Source organism: Schistosoma haematobium, chromosome 4 (assembly GCF_000699445.3).
Source record: "Schistosoma haematobium chromosome 4, whole genome shotgun sequence".
In the NCBI taxonomy this organism is placed as follows: Eukaryota; Metazoa; Platyhelminthes; class Trematoda; order Strigeidida; family Schistosomatidae; genus Schistosoma; species Schistosoma haematobium.
Genome location: NC_067199.1, coordinates 220,682 through 245,000, shown reverse-complemented (window position 1 = coordinate 245,000; position 24,319 = coordinate 220,682). Strand labels below are relative to the sequence as shown.

At 36.2% G+C, this 24,319-nt stretch overlaps 2 protein-coding genes across 3 annotated transcripts in view; one reads left to right on the top strand and one right to left on the bottom strand.

Moving 5' to 3' along the window:
- Nucleotides 1-9,724, top strand: part of SUPT5H (Transcription elongation factor SPT5) — a 30,556-nt gene extending 20,832 nt beyond the window's left edge. The window contains exons 5-8 of the mRNA XM_051215408.1: nucleotides 2,088-2,765; nucleotides 5,637-5,837; nucleotides 7,315-7,453; nucleotides 8,088-9,724. Coding sequence (XP_051065910.1) covers nucleotides 2,088-2,765; nucleotides 5,637-5,837; nucleotides 7,315-7,453; nucleotides 8,088-8,161 — 1,092 coding nt within the window. The 3' untranslated portion in view covers nucleotides 8,162-9,724. The remainder of the gene's footprint in view (nucleotides 1-2,087; nucleotides 2,766-5,636; nucleotides 5,838-7,314; nucleotides 7,454-8,087) is intronic.
- Nucleotides 9,725-10,471: 747 nt separating this feature from the next.
- RPAP3_1 (RNA polymerase II-associated protein 3) lies at nucleotides 10,472-20,079 on the bottom strand. Of its 2 annotated transcripts, XM_012943741.3 has the most exons (5): nucleotides 19,696-20,079; nucleotides 15,795-16,030; nucleotides 15,480-15,731; nucleotides 13,332-13,513; nucleotides 10,472-11,794 (listed from the first exon to the last, which is right to left on the bottom strand). In XM_012943741.3, exons 2-5 carry the CDS (start codon nucleotides 15,978-15,980, stop codon nucleotides 10,879-10,881), a joined length of 1,536 nt encoding a protein of 511 aa, XP_012799195.1. In that variant the 5' UTR covers nucleotides 15,981-16,030; nucleotides 19,696-20,079; the 3' UTR covers nucleotides 10,472-10,878. The 2 variants fall into 2 exon arrangements, with proteins under 2 accessions (XP_012799195.1, XP_051065909.1); XM_051215407.1 differs by having other exon boundaries at nucleotides 10,472-13,513.
- Nucleotides 20,080-24,319: the final 4,240 nt, after the last annotated feature.

Here is a 24,319-nt window from a genome sequence, read left to right as displayed (position 1 = left end):
GGTGCAAGATTCTAGAGTCCTAGCCAAAAAAGCCTATTGTCTTGTCGGACACAAGATTCTAACAGTAAAAGCTCCAACATGTGATTTAGAGCATGGTTTCAGGAGACCAGGAATATATCATTAAGTGAACTCAAGTAATTAGCATTATTGATGCGTGGTGATAAAGATATATGAGAAGGGTTATTCGTGGGTATGGAAGAATTATTAAGATGTGAGAGATTCGATCGTCAACAAGATGATCTCGGGTTCTAATGGAGGTAGGAAGGTGGTTATCACTCCCCGGCTACCCGTACCGTGGAAGGTTATTTCTTCTTGGAGGACCTTAAAAGGGAGCTGAATTAGTGATGATTTTAGCTACCTGCGAGCATGACCACAGAGCCTAAGAGACAACTACCTAGAAGCGTTCGCGCACGACATTTTCACTGGGAGTTTTTGACGAGTTGGCTCCACATTTCAAAACTCTTTACCTCAGGAGACGGACATCCGTGAAGTTAGGTGAGGTTGACCTATTCTAACCACACCCTTTGTAGGAGGGCAGCATCGCTGCAGATGCTGGTTTTCCGAGAGAAATACCTTACTGCTGTCACAACCCTCTATAGTTAGAAGTACAAATTCTCCCTCGGACCTTAAGTTTCTGCTTTCAGTCTTACCGAACTGCTCGACATGGCAGAACCTAAAAGAAAATGTTTTTTTTCAGTTAATACAGCTCGGTTGAGTCATCACAATAGGCACACCCGACCTGCACGTTAAGTTAGCAGCAGCGGTCGATTAAAAACACTAAGTTATAGTAAACACTTTACATCTCAATTAAGTGTGCGTAGTTGGTGACTTTTGTTAATAATTGTGAGGTTAGAGGAAAGGGCTTTAAAAAGATTCAATTATTAAATCTTCTTAAAGTCTCGTATACATACATCTACGTATCTTGTTGTGTGGTGTCACAAAGCGTATTCGACCAGTTTACAAGTTCATTCTTATCGCTTTACGCGAGTAATTCACGTCTTTCGTACCCATTTCTATTTTCCTATGGAGACTTAAGAACGAGAAATTACATATTATGTAGCGACAAAAGCCATGTTATTCCTAACTTTAAGAATTTATCCAATGTCATTATTTAATGAGGTACAACTATGAGAATAGATATTTTGATAACAATTCCCGGTCTTTTTGGGATATCATAAACCCATATTTTTACTCTGCATAATTCAAAATTATATAACTTGTACGATTTGCTTATCAGAACATTTATTTGTCAGTAAATATATATTTAGACAGGTACATACTGGCACTTAGAGTTCTATTGTGGATAATGATCAGCATATCATTAAGAGTCTTGACTGCGAGAAATCGTGGTTCAGAATGTTTTATAATCTGAACATGAAGGAACGCTTTTCGTTATTAATTAACCTGTTTTCCATTTTTTAAAACCGATTTACTGAGTAATTACTTCGTAAGTGTCCATGCTATACTACTCGTTATTGACTAACTTTCAATAACTAACCCATTTATTAAGGTCACTCAGCTATATGATACCATCGATGTTGAAATACTTCAGCGATTCGGATGAAAACTGAACATTCTCTCTCTCTCTCTCTGTGATATCAGTTTCGCGAAAAGTTAGTTGTTAAAGGACTTGGATTCCAACTAGTAAGTCACAAATTCTAACCCTCTCCACTCAATATACTTCAGTTTGGATAGTTGAGTAGTCTCACTAATCATTACACCAGCAGTGTGACTCAAAACTGAATACGTTAAGCTGTTTTTGGTTAATAGGTTATCTTTCATAAGAGTTAATATAGTGTATGCCACTAATTAGACTTGTTTTTTTTTAAATTCCGATTATCACTATTCACTTGAGGCGCATACTCACTCAGTTGATTGTCAGATAATATAACCAGTTTAAGTTTCTCGTAGTCTAATAATAAACGTTTGTTCATTTAGCTGTTAAATCTCGATACTATGTGATTGCGTTATACTGTATTTATAGTCTTTTGTGGTATCATCCTATCCGTCAATTTATATTTACCTCATATTAATCATCGCAGTATTAGTTATATGTATGTTAATATCTTTATTTCTTCATATTTAAGGTCCTCAGTGGTCGACATGTTAATGAAACTGGTTTAGTCATACGTTTTGATCCCAGTCTAGCTGTTGTTTTATCCGATCATAGTATGAATGAAATGAAAGTTGCACCGAAGGATTTACGTTTATGGCAAGATCGTGCTACAACTGTTGAATCATCTGGGCATGTACAATTGATGGATTTAGTGCAAGTTGACCCGCAAACTGTCGGTGTTGTTGTTCATGTTGAACGTGACCAAGTCTCTGTACTAACATGTTTTGGTAAAGTTGTTAATTTAAAATCGAATACAGCATTGCGTCGATTAAATACTGTTCGTCGACCACCACAAGCATTAGATCATAATGGAAATTCTATACAATTAAAGCAAACTGTTCGCTTATTAGAAAAACCACATTGTGGATTAATTGGTGAAGTGAAACACTTGTATCGTTCATGGGCATTCATATATTGTCGTACACATTTAGAAAATGCTGGACTTGTTGTAGCTAAAACTCGTCAACTCTCTGCATTAACCACTTCACAAGGAGGTAATGAACAAAGCAATACAGAAAATGGTATTTCAATGAAAACAATTACACCTATCAGTGGTGCAAGAAACTTTGGTGGTAATAATGAAGGTGGACGTGGAAAAGGTAGTCGTAACGAACGTCAGCTAGTTGGCAGGACAGCTTTGATTGTTAAGGTCTGCCTATTTTTAATTTTATTTCCTAAAATCTTTAAAGTAGTTTTATTAATATCACTTACAGATAGTCTTGAAAACTAAAATGAGTTCTCTTATTTCACTTCGAAACTGAAGTTTAATTCTTATTTAAAAAACTACATCCAAGTTCATATTAATTAACCATAAGGCCATCATTTATACCAAAATAGTGCTATTGTTTTGGTAGGTAAAATCGCATTCAAATTAAGAATCGACTTGCTAAAAGTGAACTGCCCAAATCCCTTGTTTAGGATATCTAGTCTCAAATTACAATTTATAAGAATCAAATCAATATCAATTACGTTAAAACTGTATGAGAGTAAACTATTCAGTGTGAAAACTATCTATGGAATTTCAATACATTTTTACTATATTTTGTGCCTATTACAATCACTTAGTTTAAATATCCTAGCAATGTTTTAGTCATATATATATAATCGACAAACCTAATGTATTTTAATTGATTACATTAGATCAACATCAAATAACTTCATTTGCAATTAGTGTTTTTACTTTAGTTAGCGGGGCAGGTAAAATAAGAGGACAGAATGGTTTCGTTCACGATATTGAAGTCGGAGTAGCGCGAGTTATTAGTACAGTGCATGAACGTCTCACTCCTCAACACATATATTTCATTGGATAGTCACTCCACTAAAAGTGTGCATGGAACCGTAGGTCTAGGGCTTCATACCTAATGTCTCCAACCACCTAACACGCATATGTATTTCTCTGTGATTTTCAGCATGAATTCCGCTGATATCAGTTTGTAATTCAAGAGCCATATTGATACCTGCTTGAAATCTTTAGTTTTTCCATAACAGTCACATGGTTATTTGTGAAATTTTAAAATAACAGCATTCATGTTCTCTCTCTTTCCAATCTCAATGAAATGTCATTCACGATTGGTTTAACCCAATTAGAGTTGTGATATTTAAAAACGGACAAGTTAGCCATTGAAATAGTTAGATGTTTCACTCAGATTATCCTTCTTAATTAGATCTCGCAATATACACGAAACTTCAAAGTCGAAGTCTACTAGAACTCATCGATTTATGCTTAACAACATATATTCAATTCAACAACAAAATCTACGAACAAACGATACGGACACCAATGGGATCACCAATATCAGGACTGATCGCAGAAGCAGTGATGCAAAGACTAGAAACCGCGATATTACCAGTGATCAAGCCAAAAATTTGGATTTGCTATGTAGACGACACATTCGTCATCGTCAAAAAGGATGAGCTGGAAAACACCTACAGGCTGATCAACAACGTCTTCGATGACGTCAAGTTCACAATGGAACAGGAGTCAAACGAAAAACTATCATTCTTGAATGTATTAATCACCAGAACCGACAAGGGTGAACCAGACTGAAGTGTATAGGAAACCGACCCATACAGATCAAATTCTCAACTACAATAGCAACAACCCAAGAGCTCACAAATTCATCTGCGTACAAACTATTCAAGAGGGCGAGGACACAGTGTGACACAGCGTGGAAAAATGAAGAAGAATACTTGAAAACCATCTTTCAAAAGAATGGCTACCCAATCAACTTCAAAAAATACCAGCCGCATACATCATCAGAAATAAAGTCAAGTACAGAAATCAACAAAAGGATCACCTTACCATACATGTCAGCCATATCAGGAACCGCAAGGAAACTGCTGAAAACCTTCGGAATAGGTGTTGCACACAAATCAACGAAATCCCTACAATCAGTCCTATGCAAACCAAAAGAAGAAATGACAAATACAAACCAAACATGATCTACAAAATAAATTGTGTCAACTGCGAGAAAAACTACATCGGACGAGGCGGACGCCCTTTTCATCTTCACCTGCATGAAAATCAATTAGCAGTCAAACGCCATGACTTGTCCTCACTTATATCAATGCACGTGAACAACTGTGGACACATATTCGATTGGAAAAATGTGGAGATTTCGGATAGAGGCGATTCCAAAAACACCAGAGAATTTTGAGAAGCTTGTCACTCAGGTCAATCAGCAACAAACAAGCGCATTGAAATCCACCGAATTTATCAACTAATCAGAGAAATTATCCACAAACATAGGAACAAAAATCAAACCAGTGGGAGATACACCCAAAATAAAGAATTAAACGATGGCGGGTTTAAGGTCAACGAGAACCAATCAACATCGAGGTGTACAGGACAAGCTGTGAACACATATATGGAGAAATTCGGACACTTCAATTCTACCACGACCACACCATCCAACTCAGAGAACAAAACTCCTTCAAAATTAAATAATTTGAACTTCACGGATTGACTCAATGTTTTGACAATATCCTAAAAGTGTTATGCACATACTAATTTTCAATGATCACGGCAAATCTTTTGACTAATCGAAAATGAATGAATTCATCCCTGTATTTTTTTTTAACCTCTTCATATTTTTCAACAAAATCTGCGTTAATAATATGCAGCAACGTGCTGATATGAGATATGAACAACTGTTGCTAAGTGTTTTCGATTTTCCATCTAATATAAACAATGTCAGTAAGACTATAATTTTTGGACGACCTTAGAGCGACGCCTGACTGACCTTGAGAGTGTCCACTTAATAACCGGGACCAAATGGAGGTCGTAAAAACTGTGTGAAGACTTATAATTATAATTTACAGTTGATGATTAAGGTTAGTAAATAGATTTCGGGTTTTCATCACAAACTCTTGTCAGCTATAATCCAAAAACTCTATTCACTCAAATGGATGAGTGAATTTTGCGCCAAAATCCGAGACTTGTTTTCAACTAGGAAATTGTTTCATTAATTTATTATCCTGTAACCTTCTTTTCGAATGTTTTCTTTTTATTCTTATACAGGGTACATTAAAAGGTTTATTGGGTATTATATGTGATGCAACACCAACGCATGTAGTACTGGAATTACATAGTCAATTTAAAAAAGTACCTGTTGCACGTGAAAATATGGCTTTGTTAGACAGTGGTGGTCGTATCATGGATACACAATATGGTGCTACTACACCTCGTATTACACCAATGCGTGAAATGCGTACACCACAGGTAAGTATTTGTCATTTTTAATGATGTTCAAAAATTTGTTTTTTCTTATATTTCAGTTTAACTACATATTTTATTTGTATTCATTAATTAATCATTTTAATCATATCAGTTTCCGTATAAAAGCAGACTATAGATTATATTTATTTTTTACGACTGACGATATTGATTAATAAGTGTCTAATTTAAACTATAACAAAGAGAGATTCAATCGTGATTCAAAGATTAAATAACAGTTCTGTTGAAATCAGCCCCCAAATGCCCTGGTACGGCCGAGAGTGGGGAGAGTCCGCTTTCCCTCTCGAAATGCTCTCACATGGCCAGGCGTATACAGCCTCTACCAGGGAAGTCCCACTCACTCCCTTCTCGTGACGGGAGTGTTGTTTACAAAAATGAGAGGACGAAAAGCGAATGTCCGGCGCTTTAACCGGATTCCAAACCAATGGTGCACATGGGCTCCAGTATCCTGAAGGAACAAATGGCGTATGAACCAATTGTTGGTCACCGGCTTCCATGGGACTGCATCTCCTTACGATGTTCCACTGCCTTGTGGATCAGACCTTCAGGTCGAAGGCTCGGGTTGTGGCCCCCTAAGAAAACCACGTGCTTCGGTTTGAGCACCCAGGCAGTATCACAGTCCTCACACATATCGGATGAGATTTGTGTGGTGCATATGTATTTGGTGCCTCTTTGTACCATTATCTATGTTGAAATAAATAAATAATAATCTGTTGAAATCCGAACCGCAGACGAACCAACAGATAAATATTTCGATGATATTACTCTCCATATTGTCATATATATATATATATATATATATATATATATATATATATATATATATATATAGCGAAAAGATCATTTAAACAAAAAAATATTTCCTTTCTCAACTTGTGTATGAAATAGAAATTTCGCACATGTAATTGTAAAAGAATTTTTCCAGGTTTGTGAGCATTAAGGTACTTAATCATAGATAAATATCCATATCGGGAATCAATCTCAGCTGGGGTACTACTAAAAACCTGAGAGTTTTAGACAGTCGCCTTGAGTCTTTAGAATGGGACTCCCTCAGCAGTGAATACCCATGACCCTACCATGGGTTGGACCCCTCCCAGGTATCATGACAAGGATGTGATTCTTCCTAAGTGTCACTGTAACCCAGTTGCCCGAACAACTTATTATTAAACATAAACTATGTTCTTTCTTAAAAGTAGTTCCCTCAGATTTATCATAAAAATCACAGTAGTAATCTTTTTTCTGTTCAGTTACCTTTCTTCACATATGTAGTCAACAGTTCTAATAAAGATTATATCAGTGAATAATGATATGACATCTAGAGTTAACTTATCGATAACACATATATTTCTAATGCATATAACAGTGCATAATCATTAGTTCACTTTCTTGATTGGCAGAAAACTTATTCCATTTTCAATGTTACTTACTTTTCGTTATATCTTTTCTATCCATTAAATAACAGTTGGCATATGGTGCTCAAACACCACATGCAGCAAGTACAACTCCTCGTGGTGACAGTACCCCCTTACCGAGTGCATTTAATGCTGGCATGGCTACACCAAAAATTAGTAATCTTGATGAACCCATGACTCCAAGTTCTAGTAAGTTTTGTCCTATGCATTTTACCCAGAATCTTTTTATATTAGCAACTTATTATTAAGATTTATGATTTCCCGTTGATCATTTTCGTGGCATTACATTGATTGCTGACTACGATACATGTTCATCATACTTAAATTATCAAAATAAAACGGTGTTTATACGTAAGATTCCACAAATTGGCAAATAAAATCTGAGGCTGACAGTAATTTGAAGACAGGGTTTACAAACCTATACCAGTCAAATGATGATAGTTACCAAGATGTGCTAAACAAATGTCTTAATTTTCAGGGGCTTCGTAGTATTTTTTCTATTTACTAATCATTTCGAATTTCTTAATCCCAACTTTATTTTGCCTTTATCGCGTGATAAGGTTTTCTAATTTCATAATTTTAGTCATGGGTTTACATTAGTTCTAATATAATATACCGTGGATTTTACTTGACACTGTGTCTGTCTTTGTGGCTTTATGTTTAGAGTAACTGATTTACAGTTATTGGATTACATGTTTGAACCACCTACTTCAGTTTAGACAGAGGGATAATGTCATCAGATCTCACATACATAAAATATGTGCATCAAGTCCGAATGAATTCATTCTGACCTGATTAATAAGTCATATTCTTTTCTTTATAGGCTTTCTGTGGACTTCAAGTGATCTTCATCGTATGTCAAGTTCAAGTACCCATTCATTGTCTGATACTGAATAGATACAGAATTAATGATACTTCAAAATACTAAGAATCAAATAATAACTTATTCGTTTCAAATTCATTCAGTCTGTGATGAAATGTGAATAACTGGAATGACCACAATGATCGGGATGTATACACATAAAAAAAATTGAAGAACCATTTGTGCTCTTTTTATTGTGACCTTTCTGTGTTTGTTTTTTGTACCGTTGTGATTAAATGCAATGAGGTTGTGTATATTACCATGTTACAAATTCATGGGTGGTGGGAGGTCGTCTCAAATACTCATGTAAATAAGCAATGTATTAACCTCAGTACTGACAATCGTTCGTTTAAATGCAACTAATCTAAGTAATTTATATGTAAATTCTTTTCATCGATGACATTCTGAGTCGTTAACAGCAATGAGATGTAGAATATATATTTCTTGGATTTATTTGCATAACAATAAGTTTTATTGTTTACAATGGAAACTTGAACCCAGCACCCATTACTTTGATAGGCTGATTCATTAGAATACTATACAGAGTCGACTGTTTTCGAAATGGCTACCAGTTATTAATAGAGCTAGTAAAATTTGATTCCGAAAGCAGCACAACTCAAAAGGATCTCCAGTTCTGGCAGTAATTTTCAAGAACTTTTGCTAATCGATGATTCTTTGCAGCTATAGAGTAGGTATTGTCCTCTGATGTCACTGTCTTTTAATGAAACATAAGGCAACAAAGAGGATCAATCGTATTTTGTGTGAATTCTTGCTTCATTAACACAATCTGTTCTTGCATTCATATCGATTCACTTTGCCATATTACTTTTGTTTGTACGGAAAACAAAACGAAAATATTATAGAGTCTTCTACTATCAATTCCGATAATGGTTAACTTTTGTTAAACCCTTTTATTAACCCATTTAACAGACAATGTTATTTGGATATTAGCAATCTGTCTATTCCTTTGTTCTATTATGATCACTAGCTTGTCAGTATAAATGTGTACGCTTGATCGCATGTGACAGCCTACGCATATATTTCTCTCTGTCTTAAAAATATGGCTCGATGAATCATTATCTTCCCCATGTATATATGTACTTGAATCCTATTAATGGCCTATGCTGCGCTTTTATGCGATTTGACTACAAATTTGCCTCCGTATTCGCTCGCGCATAAATATTAGTCTCTGCTCAAAATCCGCTCGGTGTGCTTGTAGCTTTGCTATGTTTGTTATCTGTCAATAAACTGTAGTTGCCGCTTCTGATTCCAAACACCGTTGGGATTTTTATTTATTTAAACACAAACATTGGTACAAGGAGGCACCAAATAGATATGCGCCACATAAATAATTCGACTTGTATGAGGGCTAGGATACTCTGCCCGGGTGCCCAAACCGTTGAGAATTATATAATAACGGTTATCAGGATGATTAATTAACGAAGCTAAACCACTTATCGACTTAGAATACGCAGATGACATAGTCCTGTTTGGTGAAGACGCTGATAGAATGCAGTCTTTTGCTAGCACTAAGCAACAATCCCAGAATGTTTGGAATGCGCTTCTCTCCCTCTAAATGCAAGTTGTTGCTTCAGGACTGGTCTGCGTTGACAACTTCACTTATCTTGGAAGTCTGATCAGCCCTAATGGGTTGGTATTTGACGAAATCTCAGCACGGATTCGAAAAGCTCGCTTGGCTTTTGCCAACTTGCGTCACCTATGGCGAAGGCGAGATATCCGTCTATCAATAAAAGGACGAGTATACTGCGCGGCAGTCCGTTCTGTTTTACTTTACGGCAGCGAAACATGGCCATTGAGAGTAGAAGACACTCGTAAGCTACTAGTATTTGACCACAGATGCCTCAGAAATATTGCTGGCGTCTGCTGGGATCACCGGGTGAGTAATAGTGAGGTTCGACGCAGGATATTAGGGAATGATGGTAAATCAGTTGATAAGGTTATGAATCTTCATCGACTGAGATGGTGGGGCCACGTGTTACGTATGCCTGAACACCGATTACCACGACGTGCAATGCTAACCGGTGTTGGAGATGGTTGGAAGAAAGTTAGGGGCGGCCAAACCAAAACGTGGCATCAGTGCTTGAAGTCACTAACTTCTAGTCTGAGCCATGTTGGTAGATGCAGACTACTTGGTTGGGGTCCGCGTGACTATCGTAACCAATGGTTGGAGACTCTTGGTGACATGGCTCAGAATCGATCACAATGGCGTCGGTGTATACACTCCCTGTCTTCCCTTAAATTAAGAGATTAAAATCGTTTCATATCTTTCTTTCTATGAACTAATTCTTTTTTCCTGTACTATATTCTTATTGCAATCTTTCTTTTATATATTACCACCTCTGAATTAACTAGTTTTATGAAATCCGGTGTCCATCTTGTTGTGTTAATGAGGTATGGCAACTCGGACCGATGCATAAATGTGCCTGGTCCTACGTTGTAGCTGACTGACTACAATATAGATAGAAATATTATGAAGGAACTACATAATTTATAAATCGAGTTCATAGCTGACGAACCTTTGAAAATCAAGGTACCCTAGGATAACTTCAATACAATATTTTTCAATAAGTACATTTTTCGGTTTCTTTATATCAGATGTTACTTTTTAGAATTTAGCCCATTACTCAAAACAGACAACTTGAAATAAAATATAACAAATGGAAAGCTATTTGATTATCGTTAGTCAACGATTGTCCAGTAAGAAAATATCCTCTTATTCCACATTAGAGATTTATTCACATTCAAACTGTACATAAATTTGTTTAAGTAATTCTTTATCAAGTGAATTATCATTCTGTAAATTTTTAATAAATTTAATTATATTTACACGTTCTGATCCATCAACCATCATCCAAGCAATATCAAATCTTGGCAATTTTGATAAAAATAATAAACGTTCTACAATGTGTTGATTTGTCAATTGATCTGAAAGATAAAATGCTTGCAGCATACGTGATACGAAATCACTTTCCATATTTTCACCGAATAACTTCACATAATGAACTGGTTGAATATTACACAAATAAATGATTGCTTCTTTGTTAAGGTTTGGCTGGTAGTTAGATGAAGAATTTCTTTGGCATAATTCACGTAGTTCACGTTCTAACTGAAACCAATTTGATGGTGGTTTGTGTAAGTTCGTATTTAACAATGGGAGTTGTCGTTTAAAATTATGATCAATTCCAGGATTAATCGTTTCACTGGTTGGTACTATTGGCGTTGACGTACTGGAGGATATATTCCGAGATTCCAAACGATCTGATGTCTGTGGAGTCGAATGCAAAACATTCTCATTTTTTGATTGATCTTTATTCAAAATAGAACACTTGTTATTATTTGAGACGGAACTATCATCATTAGTACACACAGATTTTGTACTATTCTGCACAGGTGTACTCAACATTTGTTTATTATGATTATCATCATCGACTTCAATGATTGGTATTCGTCTCATTTTTCTCGGATTACTCGACTGGATTGAACTACAAGACACGGTGGAATTAGATATGTGTGCGACTTTCTTTTTACCAATTAAAGCTTCGAGCTCATTTATGGCAGTTTTATTATCTGAATCGAATCTAAGCAATTCTTTTAAATCTTCAATTGCTCCAGTAATATGACCCAAACCTTTTCGAGCAAGTGCTCTCCTAAGAAATATAATTTAATACATAAATAATAAATACGCTAAATAAAGCTTAATATGACACAGTATTGTAAACAGCCTTTACTAAAATGTCGATGTAGATTTTTATGCTTGTTATTACTGATCAACCAAATATGTGACCTGAACATAAAATAAAAACATCATTCATATCAGAACTCAATTCTATATTTTCTATTAGTGATACAGTGTTCCGGTTACCTATGTTGTTATCTTAACATTATATATATAATGTCAGTTTTAAAACACTAACACAATTTAATCCAGTAATGTTACATGGATGATACTTTCTGATGAATGCCAAAAACACGAGTCTTGATATTCGCAAAAATTAATGCCTAATTTACTTAGTTCAATATCAGATCACGTAGTTTAGTAACAACGTTGTACTTCTTGATAGATACACGGATATGTCAACCAGCATGTCAGTTACCGTTACGATATATCTAATTAAGTGAGTATTGTAAAAAGTAGAAAGTTAACTCAGCGAAAATCAACATCTTATGAACCACATGATTTTTTGTGTTAGTTATGAGTTCTCAGAAAAGCATATAATTGGAAACTCATAAATACTCTCGATGTTTCTATTCACTACATGTCTTCAATTCTAAATTTCAACACAACGTAGTAAGCTTAAAGTCTGACAATAGTCTTTAGACGTAGGTTAAGTAGATATATAGAGTAATTAAGAAGTAGGGAAAAAGGTTATGAAATGTTGAAGAAATCAGTTTATATGCTTCCTATGTGTATTTAGTAAACTATCAAGTAAATGGTATTTTTATATTATCCTAATAGGAGGCTTTCATTCAACTTACTGACTGTTGAGACATCCTTTTGCTGGTTATAAACTACTAGTAATTAATCATAACTCTTACTAACCTTATTATCACAAATGTCACAGCTGTTTACCAATTAAGATTTATTATTTATGGAGCTTTGTACTCTAGTATTTATATTACGTAATTAGGGGTCTTTTTGAAGCGATTAATACAATAACACGAAGAACACAAGGTACCTGGATGGTTTTTCTGATGTTCTGACTGTTAGGTTCAGGAATGAGCGAACTTCAAGTGAGCTATCAACAGTTGACGCATAAAGCAACTGATTCAGTGGGCAAAGGTAATACACAGATTGCAGAGGGCAGGTGGTTGAAGTAAAATGGCAGGAAGTTCCGAACTCAGGTTCCGTCTCGGTCACCACTAGTCAACAGGATGATTTTGGAATCCTAAGATAATTGATGCTCCCGCAGGACTCACAGTCATAGATATCATCACACTACAACTTGATTAATAGAATTCGATTAGCAATAAGGATTAGACACAATATGACATTGGCTATAATCAAACTATTAATTGATATGAATAAATATCAGTTTAAACTTCATTTCCAAATTATGAGTTGAATGTCTACCTAACTGAAATAAAACCCTACATATTATATAACGGTTAAACAAATTTTATATTTCAGCACGGTAATCCTACTTTAAGTTGAAGATATTAATAATAATCCAAGCAAGTACTTACCGATAAAATGCTTTAACAGAAGTTCTATCTAGTCTTAAAGCGGCTGTGCAATCGGCTTCAGCTGATGCATAACGTTCTGTTTTAATATAAGCAAATGCACGATTTATATATGGGATAGAATCTTCAGGTGCAAGTCGTATGGCCATAGTGTAATGCTCAATAGCTTCATTTAGTTTACCTTCCTATTTGTTTATGAAACAAAAATGTGTATATAAAAGTTTTATTTTGAAAAAATATAAATGGATAAACCTTTAAACAGACATTACTGAATGTTATCTAATTGGTTACCCCACACTGAATCTATTACCTCATGAGATATGCCTGTTGATTAGATCTGTGTTTTTTTAATTTACAATTTTGAAGTGGAAATCGAAAGGGATATAAATGAAAGTGCTGAAATATTAATAACACGATGAGAAAGAGACAGGTTAATCTAAACAGCGAGAAGCGTCTATACAAGCACTCATGGATTTAAATTTAATATATTTGAGCAGAAAGTTGTTATTGGCTTAAGTTTTCGTTAAATGATAGTAAACACAATTGGCACTCAATACACCGAGTTACACAGTAAACTGACTACCTCTACTTTTTCCAAATTATTACAACTACATCAAACACGTATAGGTGTGAATGATTATCATGTTAGAGACATTTAGGTTGTTGTTACAAGATGATTTTGTTTATAGTGTAACAGTCTCCATTAGACCTGGACTTATCACTAATTACACAAAGCTGGGTGATGAGTCCAGCACAGTCAAGAAGCATAATTGACTTGAATGAATGAGATCTCATCGCCACACGACAAAACTTCGTGGTTTTGAAGTGTTAAAATTCCAAACTGCGACACTTATGCTAAAAAAAAACATAAAGGGTGGTTTGGATTGATGTATGTCGCTTCGGTTTGCGCAATATTGAAACTTATTTCGTCCCCTATAAACTGCTTCCACATTTGAAGGCAAATCGAAAAAAACTAATTAGATTACTCACTAATTATGGTGGTTTTGTACTCAATTAGTTAAAGGGTTTAATCATTAAGGCTACATTGACTTTAGAGACAAGGTTTTTGAAGTCTTATTGTTTTACTTTCACTCAAAGCAGAGTGTATATCCAAACATAACCTATCTCGATGAACGATGGTGGGCGGCTTAGCAGTACGTTAAAAAATTTAGGAGTGAACAAGTTAATATTTGACAATAGTCCATGAATTTATTGGCTTCTAATTTTAACCATCTTGGCAGCTGCTGACCACTTGATCAGGGTCCTCGTGAGAGCCGCAGTCGATCCTTGGAGATGTTGAGAGACGCGACTTAGAGTCATTTGTAATGGTGAAGATTCATTCGCTTTTCTTCTAAGTCTGTAATTATTTGATAATTTTATTCAGCAAAATTATTCTTTCTTGCCGAATCGAGTTCTTAATATTTGATTATCTTACTATCACTGCTACTACTATTACTAATACTGCAATACCCCTCCAGATAATTCCATCTAGTTGTGCTTATGTTGTGTAGAGAATCGGGTTGATGCAAATCTATACTAGATTCTTTATTGCTTATGATTAAAGCACTGATTAGTAGCTGAGTGTGTGACAAAAAATATAGTGTACTATGACACATCTTGACGATTGGTTATAGAATTAGCAGTGCATACAGTGTTTATCCCTACTTAGTAAACTTTTATGTTTTCACTCAGGAAATACTTCGGATTTTTTCAGCTTTCATGTAAACCATGGCTACTGAAATACATCCTCAATGCAGATTACGGGATGTTTTGATTTTGGTGCATAGAATACTAAGAAAGGGTTTCCGGTTTCATATACCTCTTCTTCTTTCAACTAAATCAGAACAATTCATGGGATATAGCAGGCTAGTTCAAATACCAAGATAAAACAAAATACCCGCGACAAACAGGCTTCCTCGCTGAATGAAAAACTCTAGGGACTTACTACCGAAAGATATGGTATACACACTTTAAACTGACTCATTCAAGAGATTATTCACGCACAGCAGCTTACTAGAAAAGGAATAATAAATGCCCTGAGCCTTCTATCCTTGAAATATAATTTGAATCTGAGATCTCATGATAAGCTTAATATTAGTGAAATCAAATCTTAACATTTATTCTGTGAAAAAAAGATATAATTACACTAACTTTAAAACGAACATTGCCTAGTTCACGAGCTTCTTTAGATAACTGAATTCTTCTCTGATCCTCTTGTTCTTCATCCGTTTCACTACTGCAATCTTGGTCATTAGGAGAAGTGAAGTTTCTATCAACATCACGATCATCATTATGTTCATCATCATCTAAGGCCTGCTTAGCACTAAATTTATCCCAAGCACGATAATCATATGATTTGATTCGTTCAACCTTTTTATTGTTAACACTTTGTTTAACTGCTTTCTAAAATTAGAGAAAGTGATTTTTTGGAAAGAAAAATATCAGACACTCCTGGTATAGTTTTACCTTTTTATGCTTTTTTAGTAGACTATTACGAATAGCCGGCAACTCCGGTTGACATGTGCTCTCTAATTGTTTGCTTTTTGATCCAACTGTTTCCTTCCATGCTTCAAAATCATTTAGGAAATTTTCTACTTCTAAATTATTTTCACGCATTTGCATTTGGAAATTTAAAAACTTCTCGGGATCCATATCAGTTTAGTAACTTTAAATGAATAATCAGACAAATAAATCAGACCTAACTAAAAAAAATACAAAAGGTAAATGATCACACTTCGACAAGCAATATCGTTTAAGCATAAAGTTGTTAACAACCATACGTAAATATTGTAGTATATTAGTGCGTTATAGACAGAGCTTATCAAGATAAAATGCAACATCAAACTTAACACATAATTTTTAGATATACGAGAGGAGAATTTCCTGCTGTGGATACTAAAAATATCACAAAAATGAATTGTTGGTTTGACCTAATTATAGAATTGTTGATTGAAGTCTTTAATATACAAAAAATCAATAGTTGGGTAACTTCATTAATTTGTGCTGAAAAATAAATCAGGTTTGTTTATTTAAAGATGGTTTGATGTTACCTATCACAAACTTTTAAAATTTTGTTTTATTTGACGCATAATAACGTAATTTAGATATATGTAACCTGCTTCGAGGGGTACTGTCTGTATGAGGCCTAACGATACTGTCGATTTGTCTAATCCATAGATGATGTTGGATTTGAACATGGGATTTATGAGATGAGAGAGCTGTGTCGATAAATAACGCACCACCTTCCATGCAGAGTAATAAGACTAGTATTTAGAGCAAATGCTTTTGTGAAAACATATCTCATGCAAGTATTTGCTGAATGATTTGATACAGATTATTTGCGTAGAGACTGCTAATTAGTCAGCAGTTGACACAAGAAACACAATTTCCGTATTAAGTGATTAAACCAGAATTATTAATTTCCATGAAACTCAGAAAAAAACTTCATATAGATGACAAGATATAACAACCAAATCAATCTTGAAAAATAAACAAATGTGAAACGATCAGCTTTTATTCTGGAATATGAGAGTTACAATAGACTACTAGTATTTTCTAATCAGTATCGTGAAACCCAGCAATCAACGTTGTGACAATATCGTGGAAATACTTATGTAAGTTTCGTATTTGAGTAATGAACTAGTTGTTTGAACACAATACTATGGATGAAGCTTAACGTAAGTACCGCAAAAACACCCGACAATATTTTCCCAAGTCTTTTAAATAATCACAATGCTTAGAATTCCTTGTTGGTAGATGTATTATGATGCTTAGTGGTAATCACATCGTATTACGAAGACACCTCTAATTTATTTGATTAAAAAACATGAATCGTTATGCTATCATGACTATGATATTCGACAGTAAAGATACTAGAATTTGTTTGTAAGTTTTATTTTCAAAAGGTGGAGTTTAGGTTGTAGCTAAGAGACGTCTTTGTCGGTGTAAATTATTACTTAAATTTCTGGATCAATAAATGTTAATGCTAATGATCAAAGTATTTCCAGAAAACCATCGGAACACAGTAGAGGAGGAGAAGACCAACATCGGTTAGCAGTTTATCACATAACTGACCAATCACCACTCTGAGAATAAATATGTTTTGAACAAGTACGACATGGACAGGAGTCTTATAGACGTGAAACTAGTATGCTGTGATTTCCTAAGTGTATATAATAACCTTTCTTTAGCCTTATCCATGTCTCGAACGTATTATCATCCCATATATTTTATTAGTCGCTTTGGCTAATTCTAATGGCTTCTAGTTCTTTGATTCCGGAGATACTATTGCTTTTATAAATTAGGATTTTCATTCCTTTTATTGTGTTAATGCGAACGGTTATAACTTACGTCATCTCTTGTGTTAACAAAGTTCGCAGCCCTTACGGCTGCGAAAGGTGGCCATTAAGAGTAGAAGATACTCGTAAGCTACTAGTATTTGACCACAGATGTCTTAGAAAGATTGCCAACATCTACTGGGATAATCGGGTAAGTAATAGTGAGGTTAGACGCAGGGTATTATGAAATGATGATAAATCAGTAGATGAGGTTATAAATCTTGATCGACTGAGATGGTTCGGCTACGTGATGCGTATGCTTGAACACCGAGTACCACGACACGTAATGATGAATAGTGTTAGAAACAGTTGGAAGAAGGTTAGGGGCGGCCAAACCAAAACATGACACCAGTCCATAGAGTCGCTAACTTCTGGTCTGAGCCATGTTGGTAGATGCAGTCCGCTTGGTTGGGGCCCACACGATTATCGTAACCAATGGTTGGTGACTGTGTGAAATGGCTTAGAATCGATCACAACGGTGTAGATGTATACTCTTTGTCTTCCCTTAAACCATGAGACCAAAATTACTTTATAAATTTCTTTATACGAACTAATTCTTTCTTCCTGTTTTATATCCATATATGCAATTTTCCTTTTATATATTACGACCATTGAAGTAATTAATTCCATGAATTTGGTATTCATCTTGTGCTAATGAAGTGTGGCAACTTGGACCGATGTACATATGTGTCTGGTCCTACGTTTTAGCTGACTGAATGACTCCTATAGAACTAGTGGACTACTCAACGTTTTCTTCCAACAAATTACAACAAAAACTTTAATTAATTAAGTTGATCTCCATACAAATGATCGTGCAACATGATCGATAGCATTCGATCTGCACTAATAGGGACTAGACAAGCATGAGATTGATCACCACCCAGTGATCAATCAATTGTGATCGTGGGAAGTTGTTATTATGCTAAACCAACCTTACACTTCCAGGTTGAAGAGGAAATGCAGCATAACTACAAAAAATTGTAACACAAAACATGCGCAGAACTACTGTTGCTTACAGACAATGTCCCAAGACATTATATCGATGACTGGAAAGCATATTACTCAACAAAATCCCTTGGTATATAAAAGGAACAGAGATATTGCAATTCGCATTAAATCTTCCTAAAATTCAAGGGCTCCAAAAAACAAATCAAGTGTTAGATACAGATGTCCTGAGTGTTATACTAGGCCTAGTTTTACGGTCCGATAACCCTCTTGTTGAATATTCACTTCTTGTCAGTAATAGCGAAAGAAACAAGGATTAGAACTGAAGACAAGTTTAGACTTTGTCCTTGTAGTAAACAGGTCTTTTTAATCATTAGTAAACTTGGAGCATACTAAAAAATGTGATGTGTGTGACTTTAATTTTCATATTGCAAAGGAAACTACAAAAACAGAAGCGTACCTAGGAAGAGCAAACATAGAATTTCGGTTCTATGTCCTCGAAACACAAATCCGGAACGTTCAAACTTTTCTGTTTTATCTTATCCCGGGATTAGGAGAAGCCTTTGATATTTGTTACAAAAGTTAGAGTAGGCAGACAAACCAATTGTTATCATTAGTGAATATATATGAAGTACTCAAAAACCACTGGAAAGCGTTAAGCCTGATGACATAAACTTTTGTGAAGAGCATCATAACTATTGTGATCATTTGGAAAGACTCGGATAAAAGTGGTACGAACTGCCAACACCAGAACCAACTTCTCATTTAAACTACCTGTGCGCTATGGACATTAGAATAATCTAATACAACTGGACATTACAATTGATTATATTTTATTGTTCCCTGAGTATAAGTTGATACATTTTTCCTAGGGCAATAGATTGGTTAGAGGCAGCAGCAGTTGTCTGCAAATATCCTGTATTGAACTCCCTACTATGAGTACACATTCCGATATCGACTGTCTCTTACAATATTAATTCTGTAGGTGGTTACAAATGAAAAAAAATTCATAAAGTTCAAAATACACAAATAAATTAAACGAATGAAATAGACTAATACATGCTTTTGAGGATTTTAAAACGTACGTGTTCAAAATGTAAAAAAATGCTTTCTGATATATATGATGTGAATAGACTTTGTACAAGCCAACTGAATCCTCTACATCTAAGCCTTCACGTTTGCAGATAACCAACAATCTAGTGGCGCATATAACTTTAGAAACCCCGCATTAGGTCAATTGCTGTAACCAACAGTTATAGTCTACAGTAAGAAGTATAAAAAGTTGAACAACTTAAATTATTCCTATTGACTCATGATACCCTCATAATCTGATCTAAGTAATAATGCAACAAGTAGTGATGTCAATTATAATACCGCGCTGGTTTCAAAAAGGGCAGTGATTTTTGTACGTGTCGTGATTATCCTTGCTTTGTGTACTTGTTGCACCAAAAAGCATTCTTGGTCTACTTTAACTAAAAGTACTTTGGTTAAGGTTTGAAATGTTTTCTAAACTTTGTCATGTGGTATCTTTTTTTACTCCTTGACTGACACTAGTGTTCACAATGTGATCATTTTGTGTTTTAAACCTTTTTAATCTAAATTAAAATGGTTGGTAAGACTCATAAACGTGGACAACCAAACTGCCTATTCCCCGTTGAGGAAGAGATGCAGTGCGATGATTGTAAAAAGTGGTATCATAAGATGTGTACACGCCTAAGTCCTATGGCATACAAAAGATGCTCGAAGCCTAACTCACACTGTCTTTGTATGTTCTGCTGTACAGATAAAAATTTACTAATTCAGTAGGCTATGGGCCTATCGGCTTTGGCCTGTAGGAAAATCGATGGCGGTAACGCTAGTTACACGAGCACTGACGGTGAAGAATGTGCCAGTGTAGTAAGTGCTGTTACCAGACCCGCTAAACACCCGACTGCGATTGACGGGAAAGTGAAATCTCCGTTAACATTAACGAGGAGTGAAGTGCCACTTGATACTGACATCGGTAATCATCCACATCTAGTAGAAATTGAAGACACGGATAAAACTGTCACCGTTCCAAATTGTCCCGGTGTTGCTGTCTTGAGTGGTGATAAATGGACTTCAGTACGGAGAAAAAGGGATGAGTAAAAAAAAGCTGTGAGCAAAACACAGCTGGTCAGCAAGTCATTGAAAGAGACGGTATCAGAAACAAAAAATCCACTGCGTGTCAAGACAGATCCCCCTGAGAGGTCAATCATTTTTCATAAGATAAGAGAATCTTCCGATAAGGAAACGAAGGCTAGATCTGAACACAATCTCAGTCATATTAAGTCCTTAATAAGTAAACTAATCCCAGATACAGTTTCAGTTGTTAGTATTTGTAAGCTTCTGAAAGTCCTCAGTAAAACCGCCTCATGAAGGTTACATTTGCGACGGTTGAAGAAAGGAACCTGATTCTAGATAATTCACGTAAACTAATTTGATCCGGAATATACGTCCTTGAGAATCCCAGCCTAGCTGACCGTATTAGCAGACGAGCTATGGAAATGGAAATAAATGAGCGTCACTGTAGTGGTGAAAGAAACCTCGTACTTAAGGGTTTACAAATTGTGAAAGTTCGGAGCAAAACGATCCCTAAACTACTCTGGGTGGTAACGGAAATTTCCCCACAGACTTAAAGGTATGTTACACAAATGCTCGCAGCCTACTAAATAAAATGGCGGAGCTGAAGTCAGTGTTGGATAAAGAAAGACCTGATAGTATTGCTGTCTCGCGAACTTGGTTAACGTCAGAAATATTAGACAGTGAAATTCAGTTGACTGGTTTCATAACCAGTAGGGCTGATAGATTAAACCGTAGGGGAGACGGGGTTATTCTGTACACGAAAAGTACCCTAACCATAAGATTAGTTGAGACAGCAGCACATGTTTCGGGGACATGTGAACTGGTGAAATGTAAGCTGAAATGTCGACGGCAAGATACCGAATAAGTTATAGTATATCGCAGTCCAGAATGTGTAGCAGATGATTTTCTCCTAAGTAAATCTAAGTCCTGGTGTAACAAAGGTAAAAGCCTTGTAGTGAGTGACTTCAATGCACAGTATGTAAACTGGGTTACCTTAGAAGTAGGGGTCGTTGATAACGTCGTTCGATTGTAAACTGTTAGAAACATCGATTGGACTAGCATTATTCCAACACATTAGAGATCCCGCAAGATACGACTTAAGAAACTCTTCTTCTCTTTTAGCCTTAGTCTTCACACACAGTGATGACGTTGGCCATATGACTTTCCTCCCACCACTTGGGAGAAGTGACCATGCAGTCATCTTATTCAAATTCATGGCTGCGATTGCCTGTCAAACAGTTACGCCGGCCCGTCCTAACATATGGAAGGCAGATATGGAGGAAGTCAACTCCGCAGCATCGGCTGAGAACTGGGATATTGACTCTTTTCAGGCAGTTATACAATCGGGTAACTCAACCATACATACCCTGGACAGTTCCAAAGAAGAAGAAGCACGGCCAACCCTGGATTGGCCGTGATATCCGACGTTTACCAAACCAAGATAAGAAATGTTGGGATGTTGCCATCCGCCTTGGCACAGCAGGTACGATGGAACGCTACATATCGATGAGAAACAAGTGTATAACAAAAATCCGGGAAGCTCAAACAAAATATGAAATGCAGTTGGCACAATCTGCACTCAAGCAGCTCAAGAGAATATTCTCGTACATAAACTACAGAACAAGGACATATCATTGAATTCCCAACCTAATTAAAGAAGGTAGTGAAACTGAAATGATAGAGGAAGTTCAGGAAAAATCAGAGGCTATGGCTAACGATTTTGGGACTGTCTTCAATCAGAAACCTCCTCTAGACAAAGAACCAGACCAAAATACAGAGTCAACAAACCACCTGCTCACCATGGACTTCAATCAAGACGATGTGCTTAAGGCTCTTAGCACCTCAAACATGGAAAAGTCAACAGGACCAGATGAACTACACCCCAAAATCTTGAGATATACTGCACAATATATCGCAGCCCCACTGACTGTGATATTCAACATGTCACTTGACCAAGGTGTGTTACCTATGGACTGGAAGGACGCAATCGTCACTCCCACACATAAAACAGGATCAAGATAACTTCCATCGAGCTACAGAGTTGTAAGCCTCACCACTGTGGTAGTTAAAATATTGGGAAGAATGGTCAAACGGACCATAATGGCATTTACGGAAGCCAATAACTTGCTAAATATAGAACATGGTTTTAGAAAGGGTCTATATTGTACAACGAACTTCCTTATGGCAAGGAGTCCTGGATAAACACGCCAGACAACGGAAACTCAGTGGATGGTGTCTACATAGACTTCAGTAAGGTTTTTGACAAGGTGCAAACCAAAAGACTGTTATTGAAGTTGGAATACCTTGGTATTGTTGGACCTCTATTAAAATGGATTAAGGATTTCCTAGTAGGTCGTAGACAGAAAGTAAGAATAAATTCCAAGTGCTCCATCTGGAGAGCAGTACTTAACGGGGTACCTCAAGGTTCCGTTCTAGGTCCTTTACTTTTTATAATGTGTGCTAATGATCTTCCAAGTATAGTACAGTCTCCAATGTGATTATACGCTGACGATGTAGAAATCTCGCGGGAAATAACTGGAGATACAGACGCATGTGCTCTTCAGGCAGACTTAAGTAATATGATTAACTGGTCTAAAGAGTGGCTGCAAACCCCTGTTTAAAAGGTGACTCGGATATCTTAGAAAAAGTACAGAGGCTGGCTACCCATGCAATTCCAGAACTCCGGGGTTCACCATACAAAGAACGGCTTGAAAAGCTGGACCTCTTCACTCTGTCCTATCGCAGATTAAGGGGAGATCCAATTTTGATGTACAGAATACTGAGAAATGGTTTTGGACCTGACTTATTCAATCTTTTTCTTTCCACTAGATCGAGACATCTCAGATGACATAGCAGGCGAGTAGAAAAGCCAAGAAAGAACAAAATACCTGTGGCATACAGGTTTTCACACCGAGTCATCAATACTTGGAACCTGCTGCCCGAAGCAGTGATGTCCGCACGTTCAATTGACTTTTTCAAGACCGGACACTCACAAAAGTATACTAGAAAAGGAATAACATAGGCCGTAGGCCTTCTGTCCATACTACACAAATCTGAATCTGATGTACATCTGTGCAGAAAACTTCAGCAATTCTTTGTTCAAACAGTTCGAATGCTTGTAAACGGAATAAAATTTTTTTGCTTAAGGTTCGTAGCACATGTCCCATCCATCAGAGTCTGGATTTATAGATAGTGAAACTAATTTGGTTATCCTCAGTGTGCACGAATACACTCAGTTGAGCCACTACATTATTATTTTCAGTTTCACTTTAGAATAGACAAGAGGCTTGACGGCCTGCGTTGGTCCTGGCAATGATTGTCTCCCAGTTGATCCAACCTTCTTCTGAAAGAGTCGACGGATGGAGCCTCAACCACGTGCTGAGGTAATGAGTCTCACTCGTTGATGATTCGATGGGAAAGTCGATGGTCAGCTGACAAGTAATTTGACTCATACATAGGTGTACACAATAAGGCGACGTTCGACAGATTCCCTTTGAGGAAATCCAAGAGTATTCAAGATGACTTTTGAGCCTGTTAAACGGCTAAAGGATAAAGTAGCTCAAGCGTCTAAAATGACGTATCCGAAATTCAATCGCCTACTCGCTT